This window comes from Phoca vitulina, unplaced genomic scaffold (genome assembly GCF_004348235.1).
Source record: "Phoca vitulina isolate PV1807 unplaced genomic scaffold, GSC_HSeal_1.0 scaffold89, whole genome shotgun sequence".
Lineage (NCBI taxonomy): Eukaryota > Metazoa > Chordata > Mammalia > Carnivora > Phocidae > Phoca > Phoca vitulina.
The window spans coordinates 971,340-996,761 of record NW_022589792.1 but is presented as its reverse complement, the minus strand read 5'-3'; the positions used below and the strand labels follow the sequence as shown (position 1 = coordinate 996,761).

The 25,422-nt window shown below is 46.3% G+C and overlaps 1 protein-coding gene across 4 annotated transcripts in view; it reads left to right on the top strand.

Moving 5' to 3' along the window:
* Positions 1-25,422, top strand: part of DNMT1 (DNA methyltransferase 1) — a 44,617-nt gene that overhangs the window by 5,747 nt on the left and 13,448 nt on the right. For 2 of the 4 annotated variants that reach the window (XM_032395995.1, XM_032395997.1), the window contains exons 2-23: positions 2,024-2,060; positions 2,762-2,869; positions 3,060-3,279; positions 3,895-3,970; positions 5,567-5,642; positions 8,321-8,355; positions 8,718-8,823; positions 11,328-11,362; positions 12,389-12,473; positions 14,200-14,234; positions 14,955-15,036; positions 16,911-16,945; positions 17,268-17,313; positions 17,408-17,488; positions 17,561-17,670; positions 20,948-21,066; positions 21,345-21,437; positions 22,040-22,191; positions 22,350-22,537; positions 22,641-22,824; positions 24,658-24,755; positions 24,970-25,117. In XM_032395995.1, the coding sequence (XP_032251886.1) occupies positions 2,024-2,060; positions 2,762-2,869; positions 3,060-3,279; positions 3,895-3,970; positions 5,567-5,642; positions 8,321-8,355; positions 8,718-8,823; positions 11,328-11,362; positions 12,389-12,473; positions 14,200-14,234; positions 14,955-15,036; positions 16,911-16,945; positions 17,268-17,313; positions 17,408-17,488; positions 17,561-17,670; positions 20,948-21,066; positions 21,345-21,437; positions 22,040-22,191; positions 22,350-22,537; positions 22,641-22,824; positions 24,658-24,755; positions 24,970-25,117 (2,149 nt within the window). The remainder of the gene's footprint in view (positions 1-2,023; positions 2,061-2,761; positions 2,870-3,059; positions 3,280-3,894; positions 3,971-5,566; positions 5,643-8,320; positions 8,356-8,717; positions 8,824-11,327; positions 11,363-12,388; positions 12,474-14,199; positions 14,235-14,954; positions 15,037-16,910; positions 16,946-17,267; positions 17,314-17,407; positions 17,489-17,560; positions 17,671-20,947; positions 21,067-21,344; positions 21,438-22,039; positions 22,192-22,349; positions 22,538-22,640; positions 22,825-24,657; positions 24,756-24,969; positions 25,118-25,422) is intronic. The other 2 variants (XM_032395996.1, XM_032395998.1) reach the window with 2 other exon arrangements.

Here is a 25,422-nt window from a genome sequence, read left to right as displayed (position 1 = left end):
TTTTGTTCCTCTCTGCCAGACTAAACAATCCCAATTCATGGAAGGGGTTGACAGAATTTGTGCCCAGATGTAGTTGTCAGCATTGTGAAAAGGGTACTTTGATGGGCTTCATAGTCAGCTGAGCATTGTCCTTAACACCTGAGGTAACCTCGGGATCAAGGGGCCGTGTTTTTGCCATGGTTTTGTAAGTAGAGTGACTGAGAAGTCCGATGTGAGGCTCCTGGAGCAGCATGTGTGTGTCTGGCTGTGCATACAGAGTTCTGCATCTATTCTCATCTGGCTCTCCCAGACTTGAGTTACTTCGAGGGTAGAATGACTTTGAAGGCATTACATGTACTCTGTGTGTGTATAATATATAGTATATACTACCACTGTGTCTGCAGTCAGAGTCTTCTATAGAAAGACCTTTCCTGACCACCCAGGTCTGAAGGTCCCTGCCTGGCGGTCCCTGCATCCCATTACCCAGCTCGTTGCCTGGAATAGGGCTTGGCGTACAATAGGTACCTACAGATGTGGGGATCAAAGCTAGAGGCAGGGCCCACATGCACTCAGAGCAGCCTCTGTGACATTAGTCCAGCAAAGCCTATTGCTTGCATTCCTGGTTTTGCTGCTCACACTTGCTCTTTGGAAAAACCAGCCTGGGAGAGCTCTGTTCTTACCCTTTTGGCTAGTGATAACGGAGTCCGTTGTCTGTATGGATGCTGGGTGCGAGGCTTCAGAGACGGTAGAGGCCCAGTCCCTGCCCAGGGCACTTCTTCTCCAGTGACCGATGCTAACCCAGCTGGTTAGACTTGTTCTCCCCGCACTGTCCACAGTTGGCACCCAGCCTAGGAACCACAGCTTGTCCACTCGTCTCCCTTTCCTCGGTGTCTTCTGCTCTTGTTCCTTGGTTCTCCCCACCCCCCCCCAAAAAAAGGCAAGACACTAATCTTTAATGATCAAATCAGGCTGTGCTTTTCCAGCCAAGCTCATGACAGTTCTGCACTCCTGAAGGATTAGGTCTAAACATTCCAAAGGAAGAGCTCTCTGGTGAGGTGCCAGCCAACAACTCTTCTCACTTCATCTGTCAACCCTGAGTGTGGGTACTCCCTGCTGCACCAGATGCCTTCACTTCCCTTTTGTTGTTGTGTTTTTTTAAGTAGGCTCCATGCCCAGCGTGAAGCGCAGTGCGGGACTTGAACACACGACCCTAAGATCAAGACCTGAGCTGAGACCGAGAGCAGGATGCTTAAGTGACTGAGCCACTCAGGCGCCCCTACTTCCCTTTCTTATGTTCCTCATTAGAATGCTGCTACCCCGCACCCTAGCCTTTGGGAATGTTAGCTGGCTGTTCCCCACTGCATCTTATGACCCTGGCCCATTCCTTCTAACACTGGCCATGCTGTGCTGTGCCCTTTCATGGGGTCTTGCCAGACCAACTGGACGAAGACCACCTGTAAGTCATTTAACAGGTGGACCCCAACTATATGGCCTGCCTCCATTTTCCTAGTTCCTTTGCAAATAATACTGTTATAGAGCTCCTCTGTTCTCTATCAGAAAAACTGCACCCTAAATGGTGGTGGGTGAGGGGGGAAGACCTCATTCAGATTGCAAATGACTTCTTAGTGACTACTACAGGCATTATAGTAGGATTTCTAGCTCAGGGGTAGGAGAAAACCACCGTGGTTTTCTTGTTTGTTTGTCTTTTCCCTAACACTCCTACATGTCAAATTTATTTCCAAAGTTCTTTAAAACTGTGGTCTTAGGGACACCGGGGTGGCTCAGTCAGTTAAGCGGCTGCCTTTGGCTCAGGTCATGATCCCAGGGTCCTGGGATTGAGTCCCGCATCAGGCTCCTTGCTCAGCGGGGAGCCTGCTTCTCCCTCTGCCTGCCACTCTCCCTGCTTGTGCACTCGCTCGCTCTCTCTCTGACAAATAAATAAAATCTTAAAACCACAGTTTTTGTTTTTTTGTTCGTTTGTTTTTTTAGTCTTAGAGTAAACAGTTGCATAATTGCCTTTCTTTCTCCTGTTTTCTTCCCACAGGCTCAAAGATTTGGAAAGAGATAGCCTAACAGAAAAGGTAATCTCCACCTTAAATTTTATTGCCAAATGTTACTATTTGACAGATACTTTGTGGCTCATAAAAAGTTTAAGTGGAATCAGCTTTTTTCCATAGGTTTTTTTTTTTTAATAAGATTTTAGAGAGTGTGCATGTGCAGGTGGGGGGGTGCAGAGGAATCTTCAAGCAGATGCCGCGCTTAGCACAGAGCCTGACATGGGGCTTGATCACACGACCGAGGAAATCATGACCTTTGCTGAAACCAAGAGTCGGACATTCAACCGACTGAACTACTCAGGCACCCCAGCTTTTTTCCATAGTTTTGAGGATAACTTAGATATTATTCTTAATGTTCTGTGTTAACGTGCTGCTAATCTCTTGGTAACTCATTGATAAGTTTCCCAGTCTAGGTTCCACACCATCAATTCTTAATTGTAACTTGTCCTGGTCACCCTTCTCAAAGGCAGTTTTTTTCTAATACACCGTTATGTGTCTCTATCCCACCTCCTAATCTTCCCATATTTCACCACCCTGGAGATGGTATGATGTGATCTTAAGGGAAACATCACAAACGTGTCTTGTGAATATTCAGTTTTTCAGGCTGAGTCAGCATTGCCTGCCATTCAGTTGGTATTTCGTGGCCAGGCAGCTTAATTTTCTGTGTATTAGTCCATTAGTGATGTGGGAGTTTGGGGACATCTAAACCTATATTCTTCCCTTAGGAATGTGTGAAGGAGAAACTGAATCTCCTGCATGAATTTCTGCAAACAGAAATAAAGAATCAGTTATGTGACTTGGAAACCAAATTACATAAAGAAGAATTATCAGAGGTAAGTCAGTTCTCAGCATCCTGGCGTCTAGAAAACGTCTCCTCCCGTGTAACCTGTGTGACCAGGGAGGCAGAATCATCCCCAGCTCTCCTTGTTACCCAGTAGTTATGAAGGACGTGCGTGTTTCCTTATTCTCTTATTGCCGCTTGTTTACATTCACTGCTACTTAAATTATCCTTTCCTGCTATAGGAGGGCTACCTGGCTAAAGTCAAATCCCTTTTAAATAAAGATTTATCCTTGGAGAATGGAGCTCATGCTTTCAGTCGGGAAGTGAATGGATGTCTAGGAAACGGCAGCCAGACAAGCGGTGAGGACCGCAGAGCGGGAATGGCAGAGGAAAACAAATCCCCCAGACCCGTTTCCAAAATCTCCATCCCCAGAAGAAGCAAGTCCGATGGAGAGACCAAGTGTAAGACCACTTATTTAATCTTGGGGGAGATTAGCTGTCTTGTGACATGGTACCAGCCTGGGAGCCATAGGTCCCCCCGGGGTAGTACCTCCTGGTTTGTTTCTTGTGAATACTTCCTAACTAGCTTAGCTGTAGATACTTCTTCAGATTTGTTCTTTGACCAAGTATAGAGTAGGAGATCCCAAAACAGCTTAAATTGATGATGTATAAGGTAAGAGGAGGTATTAATACTATTTCTAAGTTATATGCCTATATAAGCTAAATGTATAGACTCCTTTGTAGTCAAAGTAACTCTTCTGGAATTTTTAAAACACATAAGAGTGTGGGACTTGAGCGCAGGTCTAGTTCTTGGACACTTCATCTTTTGATGATATAAGAGGAGGTTGTCTCCTTCTCTGGTTCAGGCTTTGGCCCCTCAAATAAGAGCTCCAATAACATGGCTGTGCAAATTGGCAGGTGCTAATTGCTACCTTTATCAAGACTCTTGTTGGTTCGAACAAGAAGAGAAGGTACTTAATCTTCAGAACCTGATTCTCTGCACTAGCTTGGTAATGCTTAAGAACTACACTTTGTGAACTCTTTTATTCATAGTGGCTTTTTTTTTTCTTTAAACAGCTGAAGCTTCTTCTAGCCCCAGGATTACAAGGCAAACTACCAGGCAGACCACCATCCTATCTCATTTCTCAAGGGGGTCAGTATATAATGAATTGACAGCCATCTTTTCTCAGGGCAAACTGTTTTTGGTAAACAGGAATGGAATTAATAGGGTATAACTTAGCAGTTTTGAGTTCCACATTGCATAGGTTTTCATCTTGCAGTTTTCTTCATTAAACACCGATGAAGAGCATTTCTCAACACCTGTATTCTTACTCTTCTGGGAACGTTCAAATATATACAAAACTAGCCATGATAGTAAAATGAACCTCCCCCCTGCCCCCCCCGCAGGTACCCGTCACCCAGTGTCAACAGTTATCAGCTGGCCATCTTTTCATCTGTACCCCCATAAACTCTCTCCCAACTGGATTATTTTGAAACCCCTCCCAGACATGTCATTTTGTATATTTACTTTTTTTCTTTTTTTTTTAAGATTTATTTGGCAGAGAGAGTACAAGCAGGGAGAGGGAGAAGCAGACTCCCCCGCTGAGCAGGGAGCCTGATGTGGGGAGAGGGGCAGAGGGAGAAGGAGAAGCAGGCTCCTGGCTGAGTAGGGAGCCTGATGCGGGGCTCGATCCCAGGACCCTGGGATCATGACCCGAGCTGAAGGCAGACGCTTAGCCAACTGAGCCACCCAGGCGCCCCTTCAGTATATTTCTATATAATAAAATCGGTCTGTCTCTCTCTCTCTCTTTTTTTTTTTTTTTTTTAGCAATTCTAGCAAAATATGAATAAAATGTTAACATTTAGCAGTCTCTTTTAAAAAGACAAAACATGGGGCGCCTGGGTGGCTCAGTCATTAAGCGTCTGCCTTCGGCTCAGGTCATGATCCCAGGATCCTGGGATCGAGCCCCGCATCAGGCTTCCTGCTCCGCGGGAAGCCTGCTTCTCCCTCTCCCACTCCCCCTGCTTGTGTTCCCTCTCTCGCTGTGTCTCTCTCTGTCAAATGAGTAAATAAAATCTTAAAAAAAAATAAAAATAAAAAAATTAAAAGACAAAACATAACTCTAATATTTTTGTACTTTATAAAGGATAATAATTCCTTACTATCAAATACATAGCCAGTGTCTGTTTCCTTGTGTGTGGCAAATTGTGTTTACTTGATTTGTTTTAAGCCTTTCAAGTTACAGATTCCTTTCTTTTCTTGCCATTTATTTGAAGAAATTAGTTCATTTGTCCAATAGAGTTTCTAGGTCTAGCTGACTGCATCCTTGTGGTGGTTAATGTCTTCCTTGTCTTGTGTTTCTTATAAACTGGTTAGTTAAGTCTAGAAGCTTGATCAGGTTCCAGCTTTATTATTTTTTGAGACTTTTTCATAGATGGTGCCGTGTCTTTCCATCTAGAGGCATGTGAAGTCTCTTCTGTGAGGCCAGCAGCTGTTGATCAACGTCTAGATCCATGATTTCTTAGGTTTGCAAAATGGCCATATTCTAACCTGTCACTCAAACATTAAACTTGAAGCCTCTTTCAATATCCTGGCAGTGAGGGCATTTCCTTGGAGGGAATAAGGTACCCATGACCTGAATCTGTCCTAAAGAGGCGGCCTTTGGTAGGGAGGAATACAAATCCTCTCATGCCTGTTGGAGGTCCAGCGTCTGGCTGAGCTCACAGTTGGCTTTCCTGTTTCTGACAGCCCTGCCAAACGGAAACCTGAGGAAGAGCAGGAAAAAACGAAATCGGATGAGTCTCCTGAAGAAGAAAAAGACCAGGTAGGGCTGGCATTTTCAGGGTCTTCACTCTGCCTTCTTTTGGTATGTTTGCTGATAGGCCAAGTGCAAAGTCAGTACTATCTAAATGGACTTGAAGTGACCAAGGTGTTAGGACATGTCCCTGGACCTGGGCAGTATGAAGTATGTGACTTTTAGGCCTGAGGGCTCCACAGGCCCCCCTGCTACTCACAAGGCAGCCCTGTAACTTCAGTCTGTTCCCTCCTCTACCTTCCTACTTCTCTAGTGGACAAGATTGGCAATCAGATGTGACATGTTTAAAGCCTTTGCTTCTGCTCGCCTAAGCTCCCTTTCCACATCTAACTGGTCTAACAGAGCATTAGACAGTTCCTTATATGTGGTATAATCTGCTTAGACCTCTTAGGTTGGGAAACCAGTGGCTTATTGAGGGTCTTTGATACAGAAAATGTTATCTCTGATGGTACTTTCCCTTGTGACTTGAGGGCCAAACCTAGATAATACCAGGTGGTCACACATTAGTTTTCATTTTGATTTTGCCGTGGGATTAGCTATGTAAATTGAGGGGAAGTCTATAGGTTTATGTGTAGGTAGTAAATGCCTTATTGCTACTGATAGAGCAAACTACAGATACTCCTCCTTAAGACTCGGTTTCTCAACCATGCCATTATTGACTTTTGGGGCCAGATAATCCTTTGCTGCGTGTGGGGGCGTCCCAGTGGGTTGTAGAACACAGCAGCGTCCTGACTTCTACTCATTAGATGCCAGTAATAATTCCCCCCTCCCCTCTCAGTTGTGACCACCACAAGCATTATTGGTTACTGCCAGATTGGGGAGAGGGGTAAAATTGCACTGGGTGAGAAGCACCGCACTGTGGGGTCATTCAGGTGTCACTGGGCTATCCCTAGCATTGAGGTAGGCTTGACATCCTGTTGTAAGACACACTGATTCTATTTTTAAAAACTTGATGTTACTCTTCATAACCTTTATTCAGATATTTATCGTTTAGTTGGGTTACCCACTCTCAAGTGGGAAACTGAGGCACAGAGGGAACCACTTGTTCAGTGGACAAGCTTCTTCTCTCCTAGGAAAAAGCATTACAGGCAGAAGCAGGCTAGCTCTTGTAATATCAGTAGCTCTTTCCCACATGCATCTGTCTTAGAGTGGTTTCTTGCACCCTAACCTTTTGGGCCTTTTTATCTGGCTTCTCAAATGTATATTTCAGTTTCTGAGTTTGTGCAAGGCCTCGGGGCTTTGTGGATGAACACTTGTAAAAACAGTGTCTGTTCCAATAGTCCAGAGTAAGACTTCATGTACCAAACCAGTGGTATCAGATGGTATTAGTCACATAAGTCATCATACAGAGATAATCTTACTTTAGTCAACTTAGTTTTGAAAATTTACTATGTTTTAAAAGCAGGTATTATATGCATTTAGTAAAACTTTTTTTTTTTTTAAAGATTTTATTTATTTATTTGACAGAGACACAGTGAGAGAGGGAACACAAGCAGGGGGAGTGGGAGAGGAAGAAGCAGGCTTCCCGCTGAGCAGGGAGCCCGATGCAGGGCTCGATCCTAGGACCCTGGGATCATGACCTGAGCCAAAGGCAGACGCTTAACGACTGAGCCACCCAGGTGCCCCTGGTAAAACTTCTAAGTAGTGCAGAAGGATGTTTGGTGGGGTAGGATTTATCAGTTTCTTCCATGTTGTTTGAGAGAGAGAATGTATTAGTATACTAGTATAAAAATCTGTATCTGTGTTCGCTAGAGAAACAACCAATAGACTGTATATGTATATATATATATATATGTGTGTGTGTGTATATATATATATATATATATATATATGTATATATATAAAAGACTAATTTTAAGTAATTGGCTCATGGGTTTAAGGCTGGCAATTGTGAAACATGCAGGACAGGCCAACAGGCTGGAGACTCAGGGAGGAGCAGATGTAGCTCAAGTCTGAAGGTAGCTGGGAGGCAGAATTTTCTATAGATACATATACAGACTTCTTTCAGATGTGTTTCAAATGATAGAATACAGTGAGGTTCTGTGTAACTTACCCAACTTGCTCTGATGGTAATCTCTCCTATAACTAATACGACAGCAAAACCAGGAACTGACATTGGTACAATCTAGACCTTACCAGTTTTCACATATATGTGTATATACTCGCATGTGTGGATTATTGTTGTAACCTCCACCTCCAACAAGGTGCAGATCTATTTTATCATCACAATATTTTTATCCCTTTTAAATATATATAGATACCCTGGAGATGGCAAATAGTGTGAATTTAGGAAAATGGCGCGCTAGGGTATTCATCCGAAAAGAGCTGGTGTCCAGTTGAGGTTGTCATTCTTACTTGCTGATGTGAATCTCAGATTATTATTTCATTTTTTTCTAATGCTAAAGAATTCCTGACGGAAGGTGGAGGATCTTTGATTCGTTTACATAGCATCACTAGACAAGCTGGTACATGGACATGTGCTGGGCCAACTCCTGGGCCTCGCCTCTGTTTTGAGGGGGGGGGAGCATCACTACCAGACTGATGGGTGCCCAGCTCTTTCCCCCCAAACCCAGATCCTCTGCCATGTTTAACTGTATCAGATGTATTGAATACTGTCTCACCCGTGCTTTTCATTTGATCTTCTTTGAAATGAATATTCGTGTCTTCTTCCCTTGCTCTCCACACAGGAGGAGAAGAGACGGAGAGTTACATCCAGAGAACAGTAAGAATAATTAATACATCTTTTCTGTACAATGTGCAATCTTCATTACTGAAACGACTTTTCTGAAGAGTTTTAAGGAGCTTTATTGTGAGTTGCCATGGCGACCATAGATGGCTTAAGAATGCTGAATTTGGGGTCAGATTATTAACCTTCAATTCATGTAGAATTCTCATTGCAAAGAAAGAATTGAGGGCAGAACCAGATTTAAAGGTCCTATTAAATATTAAAGTAGTATGTGCCCTTTGAGGTTCTGAGATAAAGATTGCTTTCTTGGGTAGGAAGAGAAGGACCGTATGAAAACTGCTTGCAGGGGAGGAGTTTGGGAGAGTCACCCTTGGGGTGTGTGCTACTTTGCTTGACAGAGTTGCTAGACCGCTCCCTGCAGAAGAACCGGAAAGAGTAAGACCTGGAACACACATGGAAGAAGAGGAAGAAAGAGATGAAAAAGTAAAGCCTGGTCACATCCAAGTTTGTCGATTGTACTTTTTAATCTTTGAGTCCCCATTTGGTTTTAGGAAGGGGGTCACGGGGAGTGGGGAGCCTGTAGGAACAAAATGACTTTCTCTAATCAAAATGACCTTGACTTTAGCCAAAATGCTTTTCAAACTCCCTTTTTCTGTGGTTCTCTACCTGGAAGAGGGGTTATGTGGCTGTGGTGATGAGCACACCAGTGTTAGGCTTGGCAGTCAGCTGGACCTTGTGCTAGTTCATCAGTTGCAGAACTTTGGTCCATGCCCTTGCCCATCTGCCTCCCTTGCTCGTCAAGTCTTTGTGGAAATCTAATTTTCAAACACGTGTGGTGCTAAAATCCTATAGCAGCATCCAGATATAAGGTTGTGTGTGCGTGCGCACGCGTGTGTGTGTGTGTGTGTTTCCTTAAGATTTATTTTAGAGAGATGAGTTGGGGGAAGGGCAGAGGGAGAGGGAGAGAGAGCATCTCTCAGGCAGGTTCCGTGCTGAGCATGGAGCCTGATGTGGGGCTTGAACTCAGGACCCTGAGATCATGACCTGAACCAAAACTGAGTTGGACATTCAACTGACTGAGCCACCTGAGCCCCTCTTCAAGTTGTATTCTTTTTTATTTATTTGAGAGAATGTGTGAGAGAGCAGAAGCAGGAGGAGTGGCAGAAGGAGAGAGAGAAGCAGGCTCCCCTCTGAGCTGAGCAGGGAGTCTGACGTGGGGCTTGATCCCAGGACCCGAGCCGAAGGCAGACACCGAAACTACTGAGCTACCAGGCACCCCTAAGTTGTATTCTTTTTTTTTTTTTTTTAAAGATTTTATTTATTTATTTGACAGAGAGACATAGCGAGAGAGGGAACACAAGCAGGGGGAGCGAGAGAGGGAGAAGCAGGCTTCCCGCGGAGCAGGGAGCCCGATGTGGGGCTCGATCCCAGGACCCTGGGATCATGACCTGAGCCGAAGGCAGACGCTTAACGACTGAACCACCCAGGCGCCCCCCTAAGTTGTATTCTTAACTGAGGTCAGCCCAGATTCCCCCCAGGTCTTCCCCAGACCTCCAGTTTCTTTGTAAAATCAGAGTTTAAGATTCTGTGAAACAGAGATGTGCCACCTGAACCCCCTTGGGGTGGGGAGAGGAGAGGGAATGGGGGTTTGATACCGGAAGCCTTACCACTAGACAGTACTCCCTGTATGACAGACTGCTAACACTGAGCGGTCACGGGTGATGGAGCAATATCAGATCCTGTTCTGTGTCCTGTTAAGGCATCGATTAGAAGTTTCTTACAAACTTGGAGGGTTACTGCTGTTATTGGGAACCTCTTAAAGGATGGGCATGTGTTATTGCTCTAGTGGGGGAGCAGCTACGATGTATGATAATTCTTGAGCCATTTGGTCCTTAAAGCTAGCCTTTAATTGATCACCTTGCCTACCCTGATAATAGTTAAAATTAGACAGCAGTTAGTTAGCACACTCCAACTCATTTGAGCGCAGGCAGTTCTAGGGGGCTTGCTTGACCACCCTCCAAAGGAGCTTTGGGCGGGACTGAAATGCCTTGTCTGTGGTCAGACTCCCAGTATCTCTTCTTCTTCTTTTTTTTTTTTTTTAAAGATTTTATTTATTTGACAGAGAGAGCACAAGCAGAGGGAGAGAGAGGGAGAAGCAGGTTCCCTGCTGAGCAAGGAGCCTGATGTGGGACTTGATTCCAGGACCCTGGGATCATGACCCGGGCCGAAGGCAGCCACTTAACCGACTGAGCCACCCAGGCGTCCCTCCCAGTATCTCTTCTTGTAGAGAATGGTCTGTGATGTGTTTCTTCTCCACATTATCAACTCCTGTGGTCTCTTCACAAAATGTGGGGTTTGAGGCTGGGTACAACTTGATGTTTTCCAGAGAGATGTGTTTAGCTCTTTAAGCTCAGGTTCCAAACGATGTGCTGTCAGTGTTTGAGCTAGAGCACTTGTTCAGAGTGGACCATCCTGCTTCCTGCCATTATTATAGGTCCCTGGTTTTGATAGCCAGTTGTCTGTGAGGTTGTCCACACTTCCTAATGACGGGTGATAGAAGGGTTTGGGGGTAAAACACTTGGATTATAGAACTCTTAGATCCTGCGACTCCTGCCTGCTTACCCCACCAGAAATAAACTTGCTGTCTTGAAGATTGTCTTTACTCCCACCAGCTAGCTATAGGATCAGTTTAGGTTTTATTTCCACAGAACACTTACAAAAAGATCAGGGAGGGACGTCTGGGTGGCTCAGTCAGTTAAGCATCCGACTCTTGGATTGAGCTCAGGTCATGATCTCCGGGTTCTGGGATCGAGCCCCCGTGTCGGGCTCTGCACTCAGCATGGAGTCTGCTGGAGATTATCTCCCTTTCCCTCCGCTTCTCCCCTGCTTGCTTGTATGTGCGCGCGCTCTCTCTCTCTCTCTCTCAAATAAAATCTTAAAAAAAAAAAAAAATCAGGTCTAAGTGAAGGAAAATCAACTAGTTTTTTTTCTCTCCCCTCCTCCCCCAGGAAGAAAAGAGGCTCAGAAGTCAAACCAAAGAACCGTAAGTATAGTTAACATGCTTTGTACTTTCTACTGTGAACTTAATTGCTAAAATAAGTGCTCTGGTAGAGAGCTGAGTGGACAGGGCATTAGGTGTGTAAGTTATACATGTGTGGGGATGGTTCTGCTTGTGGAAGGTCAGACCACCACAGTGAAAGCAGGGCTCAGTTGACCTCAGCTGATCTTGACCCCAGGCTCTTCCTCCGTGGTGGTCATACAGCAAGCGGTTTGTCAGGTGGTGGTAAAGGGCATTGAAGGAGCGGCACTGTTCCTCACCCACAGCTGTGAAGACACTGTGTAACAGACTGTCGCTAAAGCCCAGTGGCTTAAGAGATAGCATTTATTTAGCTTACGAGTCTACATCTTGATGACTGTCAGCTGATCTTGGCCAGGTTTGGTGGGGATGATGGGGAGGATCTGCCTCTTCATGACGTGGCCAGCCTGGGTGTGCTTTTGTGGCGGTGGCCGAGTGTGAGGGCAGAGGTGAAAAGCACTTCAAGCCTCTGTTGACCTCCACCTGGCTGAAGTGAATGTTGAGACTGGGCCTTTGTCTCGGGCTGGGCAGAACATCCAAATGGAGTGGCAGGGCCCTGTGGCCAAGATACTATGTGGAGAGTGGCTTTCCATGGTTGCTGGGGCAGATTGCACATCAGACCAGCTCTTGTGAACCTCTACGGGGTGACCTCAGGGCCACTTCCACTGCAGGCATGTTCCCATCAGGTTACAGGAAATCAGTGGAGTCCTAGTGTGTGTGTGGCGGCGGGGGGGGGTTGTTTGTTTTTGTTTTAAGCTGCTGGTGTATGTCAGCAGCATCTATATGAAATATTGATGGCATTTCTAAAGATCCTAAGTTCTGAAGTAGTAAGTGCCTTCCGGGTTTCCTGCAGGGAAGACATGCCCTTCAGCTGGGAAAGGCAGTCCACGCTCTAAGTCCTGGGAGGAGACTGTAGTCCTCAATGGGGCTGCTTGCCATGGCGTCAGGCTCTCTGAGCTGATCAGGGTGTATGTATTTTGTTTTGTGTGACAGAACACCTAAACCGAAGTCTAAGGAGGAGCCAGACAGAGAAGGAAGAACTGGAGTGCAGGCTGAAATGGATGAAGAAGAGGAGAAGGTGAAGACTGAATCTTGGTTTCTTAAATGTCACTTTGCTTCTGTTCCCATGTGGTTGAGACACATGGCATGGTGCAGGGCTCTGGGTTCAAATCCCGCCCTACCTCCCCTCAGGCAACTCTGGGAAAGTTACCTAATCCCCCTCGTGGGGGTTGGTGATTATCACTGCACGTCAATGAACGTTTAGTTGTTTATCCATCACAGTGGATAGAGCCTGTGTGTGCCTTGACGAAGGTATGCGTAAGAAGCCTCCATGAGAAGGCTTGATCTGTGTCCCCTAAGACACATCAGCCATACCTGTGCTGCTTAACTGGCTTCCTGAGTTGAGTCTAGGTCTCCATCCTGCCAGCCTGTTGAGTAGTTGCAACACAGACCCCCATTTCAGCTAAGTGAAATGTCATAAACTCCAAAGCATTATACATGCAGCAGGGCTGGGCCTTCATAAACATACAGGATGGCAAGGTCATCTGCAGGGCGGTCCTGCTACCTGAGCTCCAGGGGAGGGGGTATTCACGCCGTGGGGGCTGCAGCACAGGCATCTCCAGCTCTTCAGGCAGTGTGGTTCCTTCTAAGAGAAGCTGAACTGGGATAATCCCAGGATTGTCTCTGTGGTTTTTTTTGTCTGTTGAGATCTAGACAGTGGAGACCGAGGTCACAGACTTGCTGGGTCATGAACTTCCTTACTTCCGGCCTGGTTGGCAATAGGCATCCATTCTCATTCTGTGGCATTTGACCCTTTTGGTGTCACCTCCAGCTCGCTCTGCCGTCTTCTTGTCTCTCACCTTTTCTGTCCAGATACTGGTTATCTTACTAAAGGTGCTTGCCCGGTATCCCTTTCCAGGCCCTCTAGAGAGACCTTAGTGATGGTGTCGGAGCACTCATCCCCCGCAGACAGAAACTGGCAGGAGCTTTTGCTTCATGGTAGAAAGGGATGGAGGGGTCCCACATTTGACCCTTTCTAATATTGTTAGCTTTTCTATTTTAATAAATCCACTAATAGACTTGTTACTCTATGAAAATGAGCTCAATAAATTTCAGAGGGTTTTTTTTTTTTTTTTTTGTATGTATGTAAGTTCAGAAGGTGCTAGATTGTATATAACAAGGAGTTGGTGACTGTTGGGAATTCTTTTAATTGATTTTTCCCCCCATATTGGATTGCCAAGTTTTGTCCTTGTTTTTTTTCCTGCTGTCCTGATGCCTGTCTGTATGACCTCTTCACTTCTGACCAGATGAGAGCTGGAACTGCTGGCGTTCTGGCCAACAAAAGCTAAATGGCTGTAATATTCCCTTTTACGATGAGCTTTCCTGGGACTGGGTTGGCTAATGATGGCCCCAAGCTGGCCCTCTGCTCCTTTTTATAAAGTTCTGTTGGAACACAGCCGTGCCTTTTCACTTCTGTATTGTCTCTGGTTGCTTTTATGCTATAATGACGGGGTTGAGTAGTTGCAACACAGACCGTGGGGCTTACAAAATCTGAAAATGTTTGTTTTCTGACTCTTGATAGAAACCATTTGCCAACTCCTGGTCAACTCTTGTTTGGAGGGGGTAGGGAATGGAGTTAAAAATTGGAAGTCTCATCACTAGTCTGTAGATCCGTGCGGACTTTTCCTGTTCTCCAGTTCCACAGCGCTTCGATCGTTAACTGATACTTTCAGTTTGGTCTTGCTCTTTTCTCAGAAACTAACTTTTCCCCTCTTTCTCTCTCCTCCCCTGCTTCACCCTCTTAGGATGAAAAGAGACCCAGAAGTCAACCCAAAGATCTGTAAGTGGTTGAAATGCTTGTGCCTTTGTGCTGTGCTTTGTGAAATTTTCATTATTGAAATTATTGTTCTAGAGATCTGTGATGATGTAGAGGTTTACAGGGAGCTGCTGATATTCTTGGAAGATTGGATCCTTTCGGGCAGGGTTGGATAAGAAATTAAACTGGGCCTCATCCTTACTCCTTACCCTCTGCCACTTGGGTAGCCGTCCCATCCCCTGCACAATCTCATGTGTCTCTTAGCTTCCAGCGTTTCTCATGTGGCCTGCATCGGAGGGGTCACAGGGGGCTTCTGGGGGCCTTCTCTTGGGGTTACAACTTATCGATGCTCCTTTTAGGGCCACCATCACAAGGGGCTTTCTTTATTGAATGGGAAGAAAGAATCTGTTGCCCAGATATTCTGAATATTTTGCTTTTCAATAGGGAGGCATTAATCTGTGGGGTTTTTTTGTTTTTGTTTTAAGATTTTATTAGAGAGAATGAGAGAGAGAGAGAGAGAGAGAACACGAGTGGGGGGGGAGGGCAGAGGGAGAAGCAGGCTCCCCACTAAGCAAGGAGCCCGATGCGGGGCTTGATCCCAGGACCCTGGGATCTTGATTTGAGCTGAAGGCAGACGCTTAACTGACTAAGCCACCCAGGTTCCCCATATTTGTTATTTTCGATACGAGTTGGCAATATGGTTATTCTGAGCAAATATTTGGCATATATTTATTTACCTAATAGAGCTGCCAAACGGAGACCTGAAGAGAAAGAACCTGAAAGAGTAAAACCACAAGTTTCTGAGGAAAAAGATGAGGATGAAAAGGTAAGCTCTTATTTTTCAATCCTGCTGTATTTCCTACATCCCAAAGTGATTTTTTTTTTTTTTTTTTTGAAGGTAACTTTTTATTATGGAAGCATTCACGCATACCCCAAAGTAGGCAGAATAAGGTAGCAACCCCTTGTGTTCTCATCCACCTGCAACGGCTCTCAGCTCATAGTCCAGTGTTTCAGTCCGTTCCTCCCCAATCTCCCAGCCTCCCTCGCCCCTGGATGATGCTGAACAAATCCCAGATGTATTACTGAAATACTTACAGAAGAACTACCTGTAAGAGGAAAGGACTGTTCTTAAATATCACCACAAGACCACCATTAACACAATGTCCAGGTCTAGTCTGTTCAAATTTCCCTGCCTATAAAAGACAGTGGAGACTGAATCAGGACTCAAATGAGGTCTGTACAGTGAATTTGGTTGGTATTTGTCCTGTCTCATCCAGAGCTGTGCCCCTTCCTCTTGTAGTTTATGGAGGGAACTAGCTTACCTGTACAGTTTCTGGGTTTTGGTTTTTTTGTTGTTCGCACCCCTCTTTTGTTAAGCATCTCCCTCCAGCCCTGTCTCCTACAGACTGATGGTTAGGTCTGGGGCTTATCCAGAAGCCGGTCCCCTGTTTCCCGTGGACTGCTGAGGTGTTGCCAGGTGCTTCCTGTTGCATCATACCAGAGGGCACGGTTGTCTATTTATGGTTTTAAGACTGATCACTGGGCCGAAGTGTTGTCGCCCGATCCATCCTTTATAAAGTCCCTCTCAGCTTTTCATTTAAGGTTTTTAGCAGTTATTGCTTAAGTCTGTATCACTGGGAGTTGCAAAGTGGCGATAGTCCAGTTCTCTCATTCCTTCATTTACCCAAAATAATTCTAGAAAGAAGTTTCCCCTTTCTTTATGGTGGCCCAAACAGACTAATATAATACCATAGTCTGGGTGGTTTAAACAACAGATGTTTATGTTCATAGTTCTGGAGACTCAAAGTCCAAGATGAAAGTGCCAGCAGGGTTAGTTTCTGGTGAGGCCTTTCTTCCTGGCTTGCCGATGGCTGCCTTCTCACCATGTCCTCACAGGCTCTTCCCTGTGCGAGCGTGGAGGGAGAGTGTGTGCCTGGTGTCTCTTATAAGGACACAGTCCTATTGGATTAAGGCCCACGCTTATGACTACCCTTTTAACCTCGGTCACCTCCTTTAAAAGCCTCCTCTCCAAATACAGCCACATTCTGGGTTAGGGCTTCAGCTTGAAATTTGGGGAGACTTAATTCATTTCATAGCACCCCTCATCAGTTGTTGACTTATGAGGTACTGCTTGTACAAGAAAGCTAAGCATTTTAATTTTTTTTTGAAAAAGATTTTGAGAGAGCGAGCACAAGCCGGTGGGAGGGGCAGAGGGAAAGGGAGAAGCAGACTTCCTGCTGAGCAAGGAGCCCAACATGGAGCTCGATCCCAGGACCCTGAGATCATGACCTGAGCCAAAGGTAGATGCTTAACTGACTGCCTTTGGCTCGGGCTGTGATCTCAGGGTCCTGGGATCGAGCCCCACATTGGGCTCCCTGCTCTGCGGGGAGCCTGCTTCTTCCTCCCTTGCTCCCCTTGCTTTTGCGTGCTCACTTGTGTACTCTCTGTCAAATCTTTAAAATAAAAAACAAAACAAAACGGTCTCTGTTAGGAGTCTGTTAAGGAAGGCTTTCATTATAGGAATTTTGAATATAAGACTTTATACACCGCAGATGGCTGGGGTCTCACTGGGTCCTTTGACTGCCTTCTTCCCTGCCTCTGACTAGGTTTTGTGATAACCATGTATATAAAATTCTGAAGCATTATTAAGATATAAAATACTTTTGTACTCTTCACTCCTCTTTCATTGTCTCTGTTTAGGAAGAGAAGAGACGCAAAACTACATCCAAAGAACCGTAAGAACTTATTTTTGTCTTGGTAAAAGCAGGTCACATTAAAATTCTTGTTCTAGAAAGAAAAAGAGGTTTTTAGTGAATTTAGAGCAGCCTTAGCTTAGCTTTGTATCTGATTGGGTCTGTGAGCTCAGGATCAAAACATTCCAATTCTGCGTGAGGCAGGGGCCCTCTGTGTGGTAAGGGTGGGGAGTGGACCCAGCCCCTTGCCCCTGAGGCAGCAGCTGATGCTCATCTGTGTTGGTAGATAGGGTGTAGCTTTGGTAGATTCTTACATGTTCTGATAGGATTAAAAAAACCAAACCATCTTGTGCTTTATTCTCAGAACTGAGAAAAAAATGGCTCGAAACAAAACAGTCATGTCCTCCAAGGTAAACCTATAGCTGGGGGTAAACCCGGTGCTGCGGCACCAGTGGGGTTGCCCAGGGCTGGCCCTCTGAGCACTGTTTGTGTTCATGCCCCCAGACCAATCCTCTGAGGTGTGTGCAGTGTGGACAGTACCTGGAAGATGCCGAACTAAAGTATGAACAGCATCCTCCTGACGCAGTAAGTTCCGGCTCTGCTCCCAGCCTTCCAGTCCCTGTCTCTGCTGCTGCCTAATGGTCCGATGTCTCTCAGGTGGATGAGCCACAGTTGTTGACAAGTGAGAAACTCTCCATCTTCGATGCCAATGAGTCTGGCTTTGAGAGTTATGAGGCTCTTCCCCAACACAAATTGACCTGCTTCAGGTAATGGATATGCTTCTGCTCTTTTGTAATACAGCACTTCCCTGAAGATGCTGAAATTCTTAAGATCCTAGTGAAGTTGCTTGTTTTGTTTTCGTTTGTTTTTTCCCCTTCCCCCATCCTAGTGAAGTTCTTTAGCACCTACCTGTAACATTTCTTAAGTTGCTAACACTTCATGGATAAGAACCACAAAGATAGTAGGAGTATAGTAGAATTTGCTGTGTGGTTTGTCAAAACTATATGTGTTTAATCTTCAGTCTATACATATCCTGAAGCTCATTCAAATGAGGGCCAGCCATGTGCTAGGTACTGATCTAGGTGTTAGGGATGGAGCACAGCAGGTCCCTGCTTTCATGGAGGCAGAAACAGTTATGCCTGTCAGGTAGTAACAGCTACGACAGATGTGAAAAGCATGGTGAGCAGAGAGGGGGTGGGAGAAAGAATGTTTTTGGAATGGAGGGTATGTGACTTGAGCAGAGCCCTTAGTGACATAGAGAACAAGCTAAGGGGATAGCTAGGGAAAGACGTCCCCCCGCCCTACCCCCCCCCCCCCAGGTGGAGGGAACAGCAGGTACAGAGACTCCGAGGTGGACTCCTGTTGGCTCTGGAAGACTCAGTGATGAAGCTGCTGTGGTTGGAGTTGAGGGGGCAGGGGGTCAGGGAGGGGGGGATCCTGCAGGGCTTTGCAGGCTGTGGCAATGACCCCTGAACTCTCTTTCTTTCTTTCTTTTTTTTTTTTTTAAGATTTTATTTATTTATTTGACAGAGAGAGAGATAGTGAGAGAGGGAACACAAGCAGGGGGAGTGGGAGAGGGAGAAGCAGGCCTCCCGCGGAGCAGGGAGCCCGATGCGGGGCTCGATCCCAGGACCCTGGGATCATGACCTGAGCCGAAGGCAGACGCTCAACGACTGAGCCACCCAGCGCCCCTGACCCCTGAGCTTTCTGAGTGAAGGTCTTGGCATCTGGACTGTGCCTTTGGCAAGGTTCAAACAAACCTTTGAGTACGCAGAGTCTCCATGTTCTTCAGCACCCTCTGTTCCATTCAGCTCCTTCTCGCTGGGGCTGCAGTTACTCTGAGGCTTCACTTTGTGGGAAATGGCTTGAATCCAGGACTAGCCCAGTTTCTTTCAGGCCTTGGCAGGTGCTTTTCCCCTTCCTGTGGAGAATGGTGGGGGTGGATTGCCTCCATCACACCTGTTAGCCTCAGGTCGGCATCACTTCCATGACACCCCTGCCCCATAGCAGGTTAGGGGTTCTCTTGCCCTCAGACAAGATCCCCAGTAGGTTTCTTCTGCAGCACATTTCATGCTTCCTGTGGTCGGTGGTTGGCTGTATCTTCCTCTCCAACATGATCAGGATCCTGATCTGTGTCAGGATGCTGTCCACCTACCAGTGATCCTCAAGGCCTGGCCCTCAACTCTGCCGGTGAAACATGCTGTGTTGATACAGCTGATGCTCATGTCTCCCTGTTGTGTCTCTCAGGACCAAGGCTCAGGAGAGGATCAGGAGCTGGAGCCAGGGCTGCTGTAGTCAGGAATGTCAGAGCTTGGGGTCTCTTGGCTCCCTCCTTGAGAGGGATCTGTTGTAGACTCCTTCCTGTACGGTGGGGTGGTGGCACTAAACACACACTTCCCAGGGATAATGTGCTTCTTAGCCTCGGGCCATTGGAGCCAGACTGCCTGAGTTATTTAGGGACTCTGCCGACCTCTGGTACTTGGGCTGAAAGTGGCAAGCGGAAACAAGTCCAGGGCAGGGTCCATACTATGAACTAGTGAGTCCTGCCCCTGCCTGGAACTTAGAACTTCTCCCTGATATCACGCCTACCAAGAGGGCTTATGGACAGCTTGTCGGGCTGGGCACTATTTCTTCCTCTTCTGTAGGTCCACAGTATCCTGTTTTCCCTTGGTAAGTGTCCATGTAGCCCACTGGGCTTAAGTCCTGGGGGCAGAGTATGTATGACCCATGTCTATCATGACTGGCACATAGTAGGGGAGTTTAACTCAAGGTATTCATGTTTTCATTAAGTTCTGTGAGATTTCAGGATGAGGATTTCTGGCTTCTAAGGGCCTAGGCTATGGGATCATGGTGGAGGGTGGTGTTCTCGAGAGCTGCAGATTTTGTGTGGCCTGCCTGGGCCTTGGAGGGATGAGATGGTACCTCTGGTGCAGAAAGTAGTCTTTGAGGCTGGCCTGAGCAGAAAGGACCCCCCCCCCCCACACACACACACACTCTCTCTGATTTCATGTTCTTCTGAAGTTTGGCATTTGGGTGGTAGGACTGTGGATGCCTTCAAGCTTGAGATTTAACCCTCCGAATGAGGCAGAAGTCTGTCCTTCCCATATCTTTGTACTACTTTCTTTTTTTTTTTTTTCTTTAAAGATTTTATTTATTTATTAGAGAGAGACACAGCGAGAGAGGGAACACAAGCAGGGGGAGTGGGAGAGGGAGAAGCAGGTTTCCCGCGGAGCACGGAGCCCGATGCGGGGCTCGATCCCAGGACCCCAGGATGATGACCTGAGCCGAAGGCAGACACTTAATGACTGAGCCACCCAGGCGCCCCCCTTTTTTTTTTTTAAGATTTTATTTGACAGAGAGAGACACAGTGAGAGAGGGAACACAAGCAGGGGGAGTGGGAGAGGGAGAGGCAGACGCCCAACACTGAGCCACCCAGGCACCCCTCTTTGTACTACTTTCATGTTATTATATAGTATGCTTTATTACGCCTTTTTTTTTTTTTTTTGAGGTGAAACTCCTGTAACACGTAACCATGTATGAAATAGCGTGAATAGGTAAATGCAGAGAGACAGAGTGGGGAGTTGCCAGGGGCAGGGACAGAATAGGCAGCAGTGTCTGCTTACCAGAGGGGTTTTTCTCGGGCAGTGAAAACGTTTTGGAGCTAGATGGAGGCGATGGTTGCACGACTCTGGGTGGAATAGGTCTGAGAAGCCAGTGTTTCTCCGTTGGCGATATGCCGAGGGAAGAGGTAGTGACTGCTCCCTTATGAGGTTTCCTGTCCTCCTGCTGTAAGACTCACCACTCTCCTGGTGTCACCCTTGTAGACATGTAGATCTGCAGACACCAAGGTCCTCTTGATGCACAGGTGGGAGAGTCGGGTAGAACTGTTGGGGTGGGGACACTGTGCTGATCTAGTGTTCTGGCAACCGGAAAGGTAGGAGTCTAGGACTTGCACCTGGGCCTGTCACCTCGTGTCTGAACGGAACTCTGCACCGCTCCTGCCTCCAGCGGTCGGCTGGTAACGGCTCTCTGTTGCCTGTCTAGCGTGTACTGTAAGCGTGGTCACCTGTGCCCGATCGACACCGGCCTCATTGAGAAGAACGTTGAACTCTTCTTCTCCGGTTATGCAAAGCCAATATATGATGATGACCCATCTCTTGAAGGTAAGTGGGACGCTCCAGGTTCTGTGTGGGGCAGAGATCTTAAAAACAAAGCTCACCTCCAAAGCAGTACGCAGCTGCAACTACTCTTCTTCGGGTTGGGACTTAAGACGTGCTGTGTTCAGCTGTCAGCACACTCGCTGGCTCTGTGGGCTGCCCGCTTTGGCTGATGAGAGCAGTCAGCTCGGGGGCACTCAGTGCCACTGACCCTTCTGGGGTTTGATGGGAGTCCTAGCTCTTAGTTCATTTCTTTTCAGGAAACTTTCTTTTTCTTCTCTTAGGTGGTGTTAATGGCAAAAATCTTGGCCCTATAAACGAATGGTGGATCACTGGCTTTGATGGAGGTGAAAAGGCGCTCATTGGCTTCAGCACTTGTAAGTATGTGGCCAGTCGGGGACTGTGATGGGATCTGAAGGGGACCTTCGTTCCTGTCCTCCCTGGGGCTTGGTTGGGCTCTGGTGGGATGCCTCAGGCTCACATGAACAGCACGTGACTAACTTGTGACTGTGTGGGAACTAGGTCGGGTTCCAATAGGATGACTTTTCTAGGAGTTACAGCTGGCTCTGGAACTGACCCTCCAGTTAGAAGAGAGAGCAGGTCCTATTGTTATAGCTCAAACCCAGACTGAATTCCAAAAAGAAAGATGAGCCAAAATAAGGCCACTTGGCCAGTCTCCTATTCTCTAGCTGTCTCTAAGATATTATTTAAGGAATCTCTACACCCAACGTGGGGCTTGAACTCATAACCCTGAGATCGAGTTGTATGCTCTACTGAGTGAGCCAGCCAGGCACCCCCGTTCTCTAGCTGTCTTAGACCACTTCTGAACGAGTTCACTCTGAATGTACTTCGCATTTTGTTGACTTTTGCGTATGGAACGACTTAGACTATTCCATAGTCTTCATAGACTCATCCCTGCCCTTTGGCCATCATAGTTGCCATTAGATTCAAACCACTTCTTAAAATTTGTTTACTTCAGCTTTTGCCGAATATATTCTGATGGATCCCAACCCAGAGTATGCACCACTGTTTAGCGTGATGCAGGAGAAGATCTACATAAGTAAGATCGTGGTTGAGTTCCTGCAGAGCAACCCAGACTCAACCTATGAAGACTTGATCAATAAGATTGAGGTGAGAGGTTCAGGGTCTTTGTAACCTGGGATTCATGCCTATTTACATGCTGCATAGATGTTGCTAGAAAACTCACATCTCAATGAGAAACCATTTTTCAGTTTTATTAGAACAGTTTTGCTTAAGCCTAAGAGAAACTTCTGATGTTTTTCTTAAAGACCACTGTTCCTCCTTCTGTGCTCAACCTGAATCGATTCACAGAGGATTCTCTCCTTCGACATGCCCAGTTTGTGGTAGAACAAGTAGAAAGTTATGATGAGGCTGGGGACAGTGATGAGCAGCCCATCTTTCTGACCCCTTGCATGAGAGACCTGATCAAGTTGGCTGGGGTCACCCTAGGAAAAAGGTAAGGATGCAGCGGGAATAAAACCGAAGACATGAGACCAGAGAAGGTAGTGTCATGGGCGCTCCTCCCCAGCCCACTGACACGATGGAAACTTCTGTCCCAGGCGAGCTGAAAGACGTCGGACCATCGGGCATTCTGCCAAAGAGAAGGACAAAGGCCCCACTAAAGCCACCACTACCAAGCTGGTCTACCAGATCTTTGACACTTTCTTCGCAGAGCAAATCGAGAAAGATGACAAAGAAGACAAGGAGAATGCCTTTAAACGCCGGCGGTGTGGCGTCTGTGAGGTAATCTCACTTGGGCTGGGCTCCCTGTGTAATCTGAAGAACTTCTTTCTTCTGGCTTGAGACTCTCCCTGCTCAAATGTCACCCCGAAAACAAAGTTACCTGGGGGGGATTGCATGCCTCATGGGACAGACAGATTGACCGGACAGCTGTGCAAAGAGGTGTGCTTGGGCACTTGGCTGTTAATGCTGCTGTCATAAAGAGGCTGGCCTCCCGGGTGGCGTTGCTCTGTCCCGATCGCACTGTGTCTCGCAGCCTGGGTGAGTGCAGAGGAAGGCGTTACCCCACAGAGGTGCTGCTGCCGCTTCTGACGGGGAGGACATCCTCCCCGGAGCCTTCTTGTCTCCTAGTGTAACTTTCCCAGGAAAGTGGGGACTATCCAAAATAGATTTGAGGCCTTTTAAAAGCCCTCTCTTCCTCTGAATTCTTATATTTACTTCAGTCAGGATTCGGGGATTAATTTCTCCAGTCACCTAGAGCGGAGATGTTTTGGTATCTACTACAGGCATACCTTGTCCTACTGTACGTCACGGGTACTGCATTTTGGGGTTTTTTGTGTGTAATTTTGGTTTTGGGGGGGTTTGGTTTCTTAAAAATCGAAGTTCTATGGCAACCCTGCGTTGAGCAAGTCTATTGGTGCCATTTTTCCAACAGCATTTTCTCACTCTGAGTCTGTCACATTTTGGTAATTCTTGCAGTATTTCAAACTTATTCATCATATGTGTGGTGATCTGTGACCAGTGACTGTAGTTTGCTGAAAGTTCAGATGATGGTTAGCATATATTTAGCAATAAATAATTTTTAAAGAATATCCTTTTTTTTTTTAAGACCTAAAGCTATTTATTTATTTTTTTTTTTTAAAGATTTTATTTATTTATTTAAGACACAGAATGAGAGAGAGCACATGAGAGGGGAGAGGGTCAGAGGGAGAAGCAGACTCCCTGCCGAGCAGGGAGCCCGATGCAGGACTCGATCCTGGGACTCCAGGATCATGACCTGAGCCGAAGGCAGTCGCTTAACTAACTGAGCCACCCAGGCGCCCAAGACCTAAAGCTATTTAATAACACATTTAATAGACTATAGTGTAGTGTAAACATAACTTTTCATCTGCACTGGGAAACCAGAAACTTCATTCGGCCCATGTTACTGTGGTGGCCTGGAACTGAGGTCCGCCTGTATTTGACTTATTTTGGACAAAAACTCAAATGCGAAAATACCACAGCTGCCTTTAGAACCTGTGTTCACACTGCCTGCTGGACTGTGTTTTTCTTTTGTTTCATTAACAGGAATTCACATGTTCTCAACATTCTTTTGGTTTTATTTTTTTCATTTAACACATGTATATGCAGTTTTCAGAGCTTCTTAAATACACACAACTGGTATTTGCACCTCTTATGTGTTGGTGCAGTTAGATCTAGTTGACTCACTTTGATTATTTAATAGTGTTTCATTGTATGAATATCCCAGCTTATCCCTCTGTTTTAATGCTGTGGCAGTGTCCTTGAATGAGGTTTCTTGTGACCGTCTCTACGTAGAAGCAGAATTGCTGGGTGCGCTTTATAGGTTTAACTTTGGTCTAGAAAACTCCGAAGTGGTGGTGCTGGCTTATCCTTTGAGCTTTGCGAGCTCTCATTTCTCTGCACTCGTCCCAACACATGCCCTGCTTTTTAAATTTGCTAACCTGGAGGGTGTGAATGGGATCTTGTTCTGAACTTACTTCTCATACTTCACCTAATGAGGCTAAATACAATTTTTTTTAAATTGTGTAATTCACCGAAAAAATGGTTACCAATGGTTACTAATGGCCATTTCATTCGCTTCTTAAAACTTTTTAGGTTTGTCAACAGCCCGAATGTGGACAATGTAAAGCCTGTAAAGATATGGTTAAGTTTGGTGGTAGCGGACGGAGCAAACAGGCTTGCCAAGAGAGGAGGTAGGTTTGGCTGACGCCGTTCTTGTAGCAGAGGACAATGCCAGCTGGTGGCAGATGAGCTTTGCACAGGACAGGTGGGCTGAGCTATCCAGAGCAGGCAGCCTTCCCTTGTCTAGCGTTGTCACCGGCCTGTCCCCGTTACCTGACTAAAACATCCCCAGTAGGTTTTACTTTATTATGAAAGGGGATTTGCTTATAACAAGTGACTTTATAGATGCCCCAACATGGCCATGAAGGAGGCAGATGACGATGAAGAAGTCGATGACAATATTCCGGAGATGCCATCACCCAAAAAAATGCATCAGGGGAAGAAAAAGAAACAGAACAAGAATCGGATCTCTTGGGTTGGAGACGCTGTTAAGGTAATTCTGGAGAAGCTTCTCTTCTTATTGTCGCACCTCTGAGGAAAGAGTTGTCCCCTCTGTATAACTGCCAAACCGCTTCAGCAGCCTGAGCCCTGGAGCGGAGACACCTGCTCGTTTGCCTATGAGAAGAGCAGGGCCCATGGGAGAGGCCAAGGCTCTTGGCCATGCACCAGGAATGTTTTTTGTTGTTGTTGTTTGTTTGTTTTTGTTGTGTGCCCAAAGATCCGAACATTCCAAAGTGGGCATTTGACACTGTCCTGGGAGTGTCAGGCTGGTTCTCCTTCAAAGCTTGTTTCAAAGAG